We start from the raw sequence: 12249 nt of genomic DNA, 5'->3' as shown, positions 1-12249 counted from the left end.
ATCAGAGGGATCTCATTGTTAAAAGGTATCAGTCAGGAGAAGGGTACAAAAGAATTTTCAAGGCATTCGATAGATATACCATGAACACAGTGAAGACAGTCATCATTAAGTGGAGAAAATATGGTGCAACAGTGACATTACCAAGAACTGGACTTCCCTCCAAAATTGATGAAAAAAACAGAAGAGAACTGGTCTGGGAGGCTGCCAAGAGGCCTGCAGCAACATTAGAGGACTGCAGGAATATCTGGCAAGTACTGGCTGCGTGGTACATGTGACAACAATCTCCCATATTCTTCATATGTCTGGGCTATGGGGTAGAGTGGCAAGATGGAAGCCTTTTGTTACAAAGAAAAACATCCAATCCCAGCTAAATTTTGCAAAAACACATCTGAAGTCTCCCAAATTCATGTGTTATGGTCTGATTAAACCAAGGTTGAACATTTTGGCCATAATTCCAAAAAATATGTTTGATGCAAAAACAACACTGAACATCACCAAAAGAACACCATACCCACTGTGAAGCATGGTGGTGGCAGCATCATGCTTTGGGGCTGTTTTTCTTCAGCTGGAATGGGGGCCTTAGTCAAGGTAGAAGGAATTATGAACAGCTCCAAATACCAGTCAATGTTGGCACAAAACCTTCAGGCTTCTGCTAGAAAGCTGAACAAGAAGAGGAGCTTCATCTTTCAGCATGACAACAGCCCAAAGCATACATCCAAATCAACAAAGGAATGGCTTCACCAGAAGATGATTAAAGTTTTGGAAAGGCCCAGCCAGAGCCCAGACCTGAATCTGATTAAAAAATCTGTGGGGTGATCTGAGGAGGGCTGTGCACAGGAGATGCCTTTGCAATCTGACAGATTTGGTGTGTTTTTGCAAGGAAGAGTGGGCAAATCTTGCAAAGTCCATATGTGCCATGCTGATAGACTCATACCCAAAAAGACTGAGTGTTGTAATAAAATCAAAAGGTGCTTCAACAAAGTATTAGTTTAAGGGTGTGCACACTTATGCAACCATATTATTTTAGTTTTTTTATTTTTACTTCCCTCCACCTAAAAGATTTTTGTTTGTTGTTCAACTGAATTGTACAGTTTATAGGTTACATTTAAAGATGGAAAAAGTTCTGAAATTATTTTTGTCTTTTTTTTTTTTTTTTTTTACATCACAGAAACCTGACATATAGATATAGATAGGTATATATAGATATATAATTTTGCACATTCACATCAGTCCCTAACCCTCAAAGAGCATACAATCTCTAAGGTCCCTAACTCACATTCATACATATCCATACTAGGGCCAATTTAGACAGGAACCAATTAACCTACCAGCATGTTTTTGGAGTGTGGAAGTAAACTGGAGGAAACCCATGCAGGCACAGAGAAAACATGCAAACTCCAGGCAGGTGGTGCCGTATTTGAGATGTATTGTTGATGGTTTTGTTCAAAGTTCTGAAGGCACTGAGACAATCTGCAATTGCCACATCTTTTTGCTCTATTGCCATAAACAAGAGATGTTCACATAACTAGAGTTTCCCTGTTTAGTAGAGAGAGAAAAACTGGGTAGAAATACGTTGTCAGCCATATTTGAGACCATTCACTCATGTCTACACTTGTACATAACCTGAACAAAGATTAACAAAAATATTTTAAATTGGATGATTTTTAGTGCTTCTAAAGTAACTTGGATCCCCTTTTAAATGAAGCTTTGATATGTTATAGGGGACATCTAGAATTGTTAATTTTTCCTAACCTGTACACTGATAGTTTTACCTTTTTTTATGTTTTTGAATTCCTCTTTCAAATTGCTGAACACTTTCTGTTATATGTGATGGTACCTAGGCACTCCTGTGCCTTCATTTTCATAGCTTGAATTTCTGCAGTCTGAGCTCATCACTGGTACCTCTCACTGATGGTCTCAGGATATCAGAGTGAGATTTGGTAATGTCACTACTGTGATGCTCATTTTGTCCTTGCTAAAGGTTCTAACAAGTGGAGGTAAAGCCCTGCCGAAGCGAAGATACTGCCTCCACTATTGCTATGTGCCTGTTTTACTTGTCTTATTGTCATTACTTAAGACTAAAAAGTAACACATATATTTGTGCAGAAGAAACAAGTTCGTGTTAAACCTTATGCACATGGACACTTACCAGTTCCAGTGTAAAATCCCTGGTGCTTTCTGCTGCCCTGGCAGCCACTGCTGTGTACAGCTGCCAGTAGTGGTGAATGGCTGGCTGTATGCGGAAATGCTCTAGTAGATGTTGGCTTCTGCACCGGCATCTACCTGCACATGCTTCTCCCTGAATGATACACTTTTGCATTTGGGAAGAAGCACCATAGAAGCATGCTGATGCAGAAGCCACTGGCATTTAGCAGAGCATCGCCACTTACAGCCATTAGCCTGTATTGGCAACTGTTCGCAGCATGTGCAGCAGGGATTTTACACCTCAGCACACAGTAGCTGGCAAGCGTCTGTGTGCATGAGGCCTTATTGTAGATACAAATTATACATTTTATTGCACATTTTTCGTTCAGTACATTTTTATTGGTTTCCAAAGGAGAAAGCATTTGCATAGCAAGTCATAAATCTGGGACACATCATAGGCTTAAGCTATTTGCATATCTGGTTTAGAAGGGTTGTGAGCAGTGCTGAATTGATGTATGTTAAAGTGAAAGTGTGAATGAAATTAAAAAAAAAAAAAAAATGTTGATTATGCATTAAGGCTTCATGCACACTGGTTTTTTTTTTTTTTTTTTTTTTTTTTAATGCTGGTAATAGTGTTTTTTAGTAGTGTTTTAGATTAACATTTTTTATAGTACATGTAGGAAAAAACGATTAGCAGCGTTTTAGTAGTGTTTAAGCGTTTAGCGTTTTTTTTTCTGGTGGAAAAACTCCTAGAAAAACATTATTTTTTTTTTTTTTTTGCTCCTAGGCACTGAAACTCAAAAAACACTAATAGCCTAAAGTAGTGTGCATGAACATAGGATAACACTATTTCTGCTCCTAGGAGCAGAAAAAAAGTGTTAATGTCTAAAGTGCTCTGTGTCTGTGTGAATGAGCACATATTTTGTTTCAACTCCTGTAACTGCCATTTTGTGCTGGACAGCTTGGCCTGTTACAAAAGTGCAAAAAATGGATTAGGATGTTGCAGGGATGTAAAAAAAAAAAAAGCTCTTAGGCTCCATGCACACTAGCGTTTTTTTTTTTTTTTTTTTTTTTTTTTTTTTTTTTTTTTTTTTTTTTTTTTTGTCCCTGTAACATGCACTTCTGTAACAGGCCAAGCTGTCCAGCACAAATGGCAGTTACAGGAGTTGAAACAAAATATGTACACACACACGGCCATACATTGGGGGGGGGGGGGGGATGGAGCATATCTCAGTGATCTGAATTGATGGGTGTAAGTGTACAGCCTGCTGGTGTATGCTAGTAACCACATATTCCCTTGGATGCAAATGCTCAGATATGCAGTTAACCCATCTTTCACTCCTGGACAAGTTTTTTTTATGGTTTACAGCTCTCTGCACTCTGAGCCCTATAACACTGTCTTGGGTGCTTACAACGGTTAACTTTATTTCATATAACTTAAATCCAGAAAGAAGACTACTGTAGCTACTTGAAAAGTGTTGGATACACTGTGGCTGGCTCCCGCTTGCTCTCTGTCAATGAGGAGGCAGAGACCCGGGACAGCCGAGACTGTCTTTCACATCGCTGGATCGCGATGAGGGTCAGGTAAGTATTGAGGGGGCTGGGGGAGCTGCTGCACACAGATGGTTTTTTTACCTTCATGCATATAAAGGCTGAAGGTTTTTTTGTCCACAGAACTGCCGCTCACTGGATATTTTCTCTTTTTCGGACCATTCTCTGTAAACCGTAGAGATGGTTGTGCATGAAAATCCCAGTAGATCAACAGTTTTTCAAATACTCAGACCAGCCCGTCTGAGAAAAGCAACCATGCCACGTTCAGATTTACTTATATCCCCCTTCTTCCCCCTTCTGATGCTCGGTTTGAACCTCCGCAAGTCATCTTCAGCATGTCTAGATGCCTAAATGCATTGAGTTGGTGCCATGTGATCAGCTGATTAGCAATTTTTGTTACCAAGCAATTGAACAGGTGTACCTAATAAAGTGACCAGTGAGTGTAAATTTTACTTTAACAATACTTTCAGGTACGCTTTTAGCTATAGATCAAAAATTATAGTAAATTTAAATTGACCTTTGGTTTCTCCTTTTTACCATGCAATAATGTATTCCTCGTGCAGATTGCAAATCATGTTTGAGCATTTACCATCTGGGGAACATCGTACCCTGTGCTTATGTTTTAGGCCCGGTTCACACTAGTGTGGGCCATGCGGCCTGCATTTGCATGGACTCGGCAGCCCAGTCATGTGAATGGGCTGCTGTGCCCGCGTTTCACGTAAGGAAAAGGTGCATGCACTTTTTTCAAAACTCATCCGCATGGTCTTTTTGACCATGGGATGATGCTGCAAGATGAGATGTGTGGGGGTGACATTCAGAATGAAAGGCAAATGCGCCCCTACACTTCCAAGTCTTGTCCCCCACCCAGCCTGTGAAATGGCCAGTGAAAGGAAAGGCAGACTGATGAGGTTATTTCTGTCATTCTCTTTTCCCCTGCCCTCCTATTAACATGCTCCTTGTATTGCACCATAACAGATTCTTTCTACCCCTTCCAGTTTGGGCTCTGCTGTACAGGCACTGCAAGAGGCTGATACAAAGTCAAATGAATGTACTTAACACTGCTTGCTTGCATTTACACAAATACAATAAAGGATAATTAATTTGTAGCTTTTCATATATGCCTGGAGTTTGATTTTAATGCACCCTAATACACAATACAAGTATAGCAGTTATAAAGTAACATATCAATTAAATATAAAAAGCTGAAGCCATTCCAACCTCTCAAATTTATCTGTAAGCACCCCTGGGAGCCTCCACACTATATGTATTTTGTGTGTTCGATCTGGCAAGTGCATGAGCTCTGACATAAGTAGCTGTAGTTGCTATTGGAATATTTAGCATACCTTGGCTAGAAGACTCATGAGGCATCCTCAAGAGACTTTTTTTTTTTTTCTTTGACACATTTTAGAAAGAGAAAGGTAGGGACTTAAAATCCCTGCATATAAGGGGTCTAGATAATGTCTTTCAGATCTTTGCAATCACTTCTCTCTTAGGAAAGAAGTGATTGCTATTGCATTCCATAATCTATTTCCTAACTTGATGAAAATCTCTGCAATGATAATATCCTGTTCTGTGGAGAAAAGTGAATGAGTCTGTTAATGCATGCGCACCGCACCCACATTGCGGAGTGTCTTGGTGATTTGGCAGTGCAGTCACAGACAAGCATATGTCTCACCGCCTGTCATTCTCCAAAAGGATTCTGATCACCTGCCCACCTATGGTTAGCCTTACTCTATACAGTTATATGTAGTACCTGCCACCCCTTTTTGCATTTCAGTGTTTCTTTCAGTGTATCTCAATGTATTTTTATGTGTCTATCTGAAAAAGTCTTTTGGCTTTCTGTCTATCGCTTTCCCCCTCTCCCTTCTATTCCTTTCCTTGCCTTGTATCATAAAACACAATTCATCAAGGGAATTTGATGAATATTCATGACCTGCAGAAATTAATATGCATAATTATGTAAATTATATAACAGTTAAGCAACCAGATCTCTAGAGTGGCAGAAAAAGGAGGCAGTAGTGCTAGCACAATAGAACCAATAATTAGAAGGTATCATTTTGGCTCTATTTTGTTGCTTATTCAAGCAGCACAAAATGGTAATATGGTGTGTGTCTGTGTACAAATTTACTGTGTATTTTGTTGTACAAGCATGGAACATGGAAAGATATGAGATACGGAAAAGCAGGATTTAAGGTTTTTCATTTTTAAATCTATAAATATTCTTTTTATTACTTTCATTGGCAAACCGTTTAATGTCTAGTTGGAACTCTGACAGCTGCTGAAGGTTAGATAGACTGTTCTATTGACGTGTGCGTGTGTGTGTGTGTGTGTGTGTGTGTGTGTGTAGACACGTCAATATGTGTGTGTGTGTATTTCTCTGTACATTAATTATGTGTGTTTTTGTTTTTTTTAGGTATGGAGGAAAGATCTGCATCTGGTGCTTGGGGAACTGGTGATCACAATGGATCCTCATTTGATCAAGGAAGAGTAAGTTGGGGGGGGGGGGGGCTAAGGGGGGGATGTGATAGCAGTCCAGGAATGTTTATGAACCTGACAAAGGATTTTTAATTCTACTTAGCCAGTCTTATAATGTAAATACCCCTGTCAGCAAACCCCTCTGCATTTCAGCAATATACCTAGTTTCAGAACACAAACCTGCTGATTGAACAATTTAGAAGCAGCTTACATTTATGAAGTCATCTTGCTCTCCCTTCCTGTAGGCATGTTGACAAGTGCTAGACTGATAGCACTGTACAAGACTAACCATAAACGGCTTAGTGCTAAGCCTCCTCTCTCCATATGAGTACTGCTGTGCAGGGATTTACAAGACTCCTATCAAGTATACTTGCTGGTTGTATGTAAAATACATATCGCGGGAGTCCAAAAAATGTAGAATTTCAAATTCATTATTTTCATAAGTTTCTATGTTCTCACCTTTTTGTTTGTCCTTTTTTTTCAGGGCTATGGTGATTCCTCCCATTATGGTGAGCCCAGAGATCTTCCATCTCATGAAGGCAGTTTGTCATCTACTCCTTTCTTAACAACTGGACTTGTAGGTAAGACACAAGTGAATGTAGATTCAATGGTGCATGCCCTATTTACATGCAGTCTTCATCAGATATGCTGTATATATTAGTTGTGGTTAAAAGTCTGCTGCAGTTCTTAACTAGTTGCATGTTTCATAGGTTTACTAGTACAAGTGGATTGCCATAGACTTTGTATTTCCACTATTGAGTGCATCAAATGACTTTGTCTGCAAAACGTACGCCAAGTCCATCTTTGCAGTAATAAAACTAGATTGGAGCTTTAACCACTTCCCGACCAGCCATTGTATATAAACGGCCGGATGGTGGCACTGCAGGGTCGGGTGGCCATTTATAAACGGCCTCCCCGCACCCTGCTTGTGCGCGCTCCCCGGGAGCGCGCAGCACCGCAATCCGGTGCCTGGTGTGTCCTCCGGACACAGTGAAACACCGATCGTCGGACGGGACCTCTGTACGAGGTCCCGATCATGTGATCACTGATTGGCCGATCAGTGATCACATGCAAAGTAGTAAGCAAGATGTCACTTGTGACATCATTGCTTACTACGTGTGTGAAATCTGTGAATGATCACAGAGGTCACATGGTACAAGGCTATTCACAACAGCCTTGTACCATGTGACAAGCTGTGACCAATCACAGCTCACTCAGTAGTTCTCAATGTCTGCAAGAATGCAGACAGAGAGAAAGAGAAATGATTGCTTTTACATCCTATATGGGTGTAAAAGCAATCAGTGTAAAAAAAAAAAATCTTCATCACCCCCCAAAAGTAGTACAGTGTGGACAGTAGGATGACAGTATGTAAAAAAAAATAAAAATGTTAAAAAAAAATGTTTAAAAATTATAATTTTTGGTTATAAACTAATTTTGGCTTTTTTTTTTTTTTTTTTTTTTTTAATAATAAGATAATGGAATAAATTTTGGCCAAGATTTATGATGAAATATTATTTATTTGCAAAATTAGCAAAAAAAACACTTTTAAAAATTTTTTGGACATTTACATAGCAAAAAAAATTAAAATCCACCAAAATAAAGTTTTATCTGTCTCAAAAAAATGGTAAAAATTCATATGGGTATAGTGTTGCATGACCGCGCAATTGTAATTGAAAGTGTGTTAGCGCTGAAAGCTGAAATTGCCCTGGTCAGGAAGGGGTAAAAGCGTCCGGACTAGAAGTGGTTAAAGTATAAGTTCACCTTTTGGAACATATTTGGGGTGGAACATGCAACATGTTCCAGCAGCTGCAGCCTTTTTTTTTTTTTTCTCTCCTGTAGTTTCTCACTTCAATCTTTGTTCTCTGCTACCTTTTTCCTTGTTCTCCAAACTACATTCTGTGGCAGCCCTCCCGTCTACATGATGTTCTCTAGCACCTCTACCATTTTTGTCCCCACTACGACACCAGCCATACTAATATCCTCTGGAATCTCTTCCTACCATGCATGTTCTGGGAGCTCTGTCCTCCGTCTACAATGTTTTACACTTGCAATCTTCCCCCACTGTCCACATTGCACACTTTCATATCTGCACCTGTTCATGCTGCACTTCACCCCTATATGCCTATAAAATACTGTCTGCTGCATTTAGAACTACTCTGTGATTCCCTGGTACCTGACCGCCGAGCCCTGTTGCCTCATCATCACCTTTTTGTTTGTGTCGTTGGCATTCTTTGAACATTATTCCCACTGTCTCCTGGTTGCCATAGTAGAGAACTACCAAGCATAAAATAAATCCTACCAAAATACCATGAAAATCTAGTTAGGTCCTTAATATACTAAGTCTTCTCTCCCAGTTTACAAAGACCAGCTCTTACACATCCCATTTCTGTGGAATATTATCAACTTCTGGTCCTCAATCTCTTACACCACCCCTTTCCTAGCTATAATCATTTTTTGCTCTGCCCTTTCTCTCCCTTGTCTACAATCAGCTGCTGCATTACCCCCCCCCCCCCCCTCACAGCTACAATCCTTTTCCTCAATATTTACCCAGCTATGTTAGTCCCAAGCTACCTTTTCTTCCATTCTTGATCAAATCACTCATGTTTTTTTTTTCCCTAGTTCCTCCTCATGCAGCTACTATTCTACCTTAACTGTCTCTCTCAGTATTCCATGGTCAGCTGCTGCTGATCTCCTCCACCCGCACTGTTTCCTCTTGCCAAGAACTGTTTCCGCTCTACCTCCTCTGCCCCCCCCCCCCCCCCCCCCAGTCCACCAACAGTTGCTGTTCTGCCACCTCTATCCTTCCTCTGCCCCACCCACATACCTATAAGGTATATACCAGTCTGCATCATCTTTCTTTCTTATGGTCATTGATCAGCTCTTGCTCTGCTTCCTATGCTGCCGTCAGCTGGGCCAATCAGCTTACAATCTATCTCCTCCCATGATAAATTTAGTGAGATGATACACCAAATAATTTGTCCAGCTAAAATATTGTCTGATTGAGCAGTAATGCATACCAGTGCGTTGAATCACCAGAGACCACAAACCATTGAGCCTTAATAAACACATTCATGAACAGGCACACATTTGCAATTATATAGGCATACAGTATAACTATAACACAAAATAAAATGAATTAGTTTATTTTAGATATGTGTTCATGTTATGTTCATCCCCCACACTTACTACCTTTTTGTACCACTAGCCCCTCCCTCCTAGATTGTAAGCTCAGAGGAGCAGGGCCCTCCTATCCCTCTTGTATTGAACTGTATTGTGTTGCTGTATTGTCTCCCGTTATATTGTAAAGCGCTGAGCAAACTGTTGGCGCTATATAAATCCTGTATAATAATAATAATATGCAAATGTTAACACACTTGTGGCCTCTTGTAATTTCTGTCCACTGGGTAATTTATTTTAGGGAAGAATGAGCGACCGTCTTACTCAGCATTTGGACGAGATCCTGGAATGCCTCCGATTAATCAGGTACTGCACAAATGTTATAATTATGGTATGCGTTTGTGTCTTTGTGTATGTATGTATATATGTAATATATTTATAAATCTGTTCCCTGGTTAAGATTTTTCTGATTATTTTGCAGCCTGGGTTTATGCCAGGAGATCTGGGGATAACTAATTCCAGTGCCCTCTCACCTACCACTGGAAAAGGAAGCTCGCAATTTTACTCTTACACAAACAATACACGGCGGCGTCCAGGAGATGGTAATCTTGGTAAGCGAATGTGGTTTTTTTTTTTTTTTCCTCTCTGATAATACTAATTTATGCGAGAATCTGAATATTCAAGCTCATCTCCAGGCAATAAAAAAGCTCTCCCATACAGTGGGGATATGCCCAAATTGCATTGGTTAACTGCTTGTGTTTGTCTAGGGAAGCACCTGGCACCCCTGTGCTCCAGCGGTTTTGAGTTGTGGACTGTTCTTGATGTAATAAGCCAAGAGCAGGCTTCATAGACCAGGAACAGTCAACCACTGGATCGTGGGGGAGTATAAGCTTTCTCCTCACCACTATACAAACCGAGCTGTTGACCCATGCAGTAAGTAAGTTTAATTTCTGCTTACAAGTCTTGCTTATAAGAGGCTGCATTTGCACTCTTAACCTTTTCAGTGCCACTGATATATAATACATGTCATGTCATTGAAAGGGTTCAGTCAAGCTTGTGGCTACAATAGCAGCTATGAAATGTTTTAAATTTTAGCAACCGGATCTGGGATTTATAGTAGACATGATCTGGGCAGCTATCAAGCTGTCTGATCACTTCTACATTCCAAAGAGAGGTGCAGGTCATGCTGTTTTATTCTAAAGGCCTTCTGTTTTCCAAACATATAAAATGTTTTGGGGGGGGTGTAAGTGATATTAAGACCTGTTGTGTGCATTTTATCGTGTGCGAAGAATAAAAAATGTTTGTCATGGCAGTTTAATAATTGGTCAAATATAACTGTTTCTTAAAACACAACTAAACCTCCTCGTTTAACTGTTTCCCATGTATTAGAAATTTTCAATTAATGTTATAAAATCCTTTAAAGCTGAGCTCCCAGGTTTCAGTGAACTTTAAATAGTTAGCCTGGCCAAGCTTGACCAAATGAACTGTTACCTTCAATAACACATGCAGTGGCTGTCAGTGCAGTATGAACTGTATGTAGTCTACGCTACATACAGTATACAGCGTTTGTTCCAGCAGCAGGGCAGGAATTCCCATCCTGCTCCTGGAACAAAATAAAACTGCTTCTTTTTTCTGAATGAATACAAGGCTTCCTTTTGGCTGAGGTAGGCGGATGATGTCACAATCTCATTTAAAAAATGCAGCGATAACCCCAACTCTATTTTTTCCAGCTGCAAGAACACAGTGATTGTATACTGTATAAAGCTGAAGCTAACTACATTTTATACACATTGCACAGCACAATAGAACTACAGCTCTAAAGAGAGGTCAAGATGGCATTGTCCTGGGCAGATAGGAGTGTTTAATTTCACCTAATCAGGACTCCTAAGTTTTACTAATTTTAAAGCTGAATATTCAGATTTTTTGCATAAACCCAGTTGTGAGTAGTTCAGTTTAGAGCAGATGTTACTAACCCTCTGTTTTATTAATTTCATTGTGTAGATTCCCAGCCGAAAAAAGTGCGCAAAATACCCCCAGGACTCCCTTCATCTGTAAGTAGTTTGTGTATATGAAAATATAAATAGCGTAATATTGTATTGAAAGGGTGTTGTATGTATTTGCAATTCTTTCTTAACAATGTTCTTGTACTGCATTTTCTTTTTATATTTGCTATATAAATTAATCTAAGAAGAAATCCATCCAAAATAGAATTATATTGGTGCTTTCTGGTGCATTCTTCCTCTCCTGCTGCCACCAACTGCATATCTCATACTTTACACTGCCTCCATAGCAAATTAGATAAAGTGCAACATTTTTATTAGCAAGCCAGAGCACATAACATTATAAAAGCAAACTGTATCACAATGAAAAAATAGCAAACTGCCACACCACATAATACCACACAATGACTGCAACTTGTCACATTGCAAACTAAAGAATATTTCAGGAGCCAATGGAATAAACCAGCCACTGGCTAAGAATGTCACCCATTTTTACTCCATACTTTCCTTTTTTCAATGCCTCTCAGCAGAAACCCTCATTTCGTTCCACACCAGTCTGACACTTACAAGCATTTTCCACCCACTTGGGTTATAGTGGCTCATTGGATTTGACCAAAACTGATCTGTGTTTTCACAAATTTTGTTTTTAAAATATGAATCATCTATCGTCTTTAGTTGAAATAAACATGTTCGAATTTTCCAGCTTTGGGCAAATTCAAAGCCTTAGGTTTTTCTATCATCTTAAACATTCCTAGCATATTTGCATGTTAGATGAGCTGTCCTCTAAATCATCCATAAATGCAACTGGAGGACTCCACCATTGACATTTGCTATCTTGCAACCTGGAGCCTGGCTTAATGTAGAACTATGGGCTAAATTTTTATTTATTTTTTTGGATAGAGTAAGAGAGATTTATAGGGTAAATCGCCTTACTGGGGAACCTGTCGGGCAATCTACTCCA

At 39.6% G+C, this 12249-nt stretch overlaps 1 protein-coding gene across 6 annotated transcripts in view; it reads left to right on the top strand.

Annotated features, from left to right (window-relative positions):
* TCF3 (transcription factor 3) overlaps positions 1 to 12249 on the top strand; it is a 143240-nt gene that overhangs the window by 75803 nt on the left and 55188 nt on the right. For all 6 annotated transcript variants that reach the window (XM_089687420.1, XM_089687424.1, XM_089687422.1 and 3 more), the window contains 5 exons: positions 6110 to 6183; positions 6656 to 6752; positions 9590 to 9654; positions 9770 to 9899; positions 11290 to 11339. In XM_089687420.1, the coding sequence (XP_089543546.1) occupies positions 6110 to 6183; positions 6656 to 6752; positions 9590 to 9654; positions 9770 to 9899; positions 11290 to 11339 (416 nt within the window). The remainder of the gene's footprint in view (positions 1 to 6109; positions 6184 to 6655; positions 6753 to 9589; positions 9655 to 9769; positions 9900 to 11289; positions 11340 to 12249) is intronic.

The sequence above is a fragment of the Staurois parvus genome, unplaced genomic scaffold, assembly GCF_062004578.1.
Source record: "Staurois parvus isolate SC_StPar_1 unplaced genomic scaffold, SC_StPar_1.0 ptg000425l, whole genome shotgun sequence".
Lineage (NCBI taxonomy): Eukaryota > Metazoa > Chordata > Amphibia > Anura > Ranidae > Staurois > Staurois parvus.
This window is presented reverse-complemented; position numbering and strand designations above follow the sequence as displayed.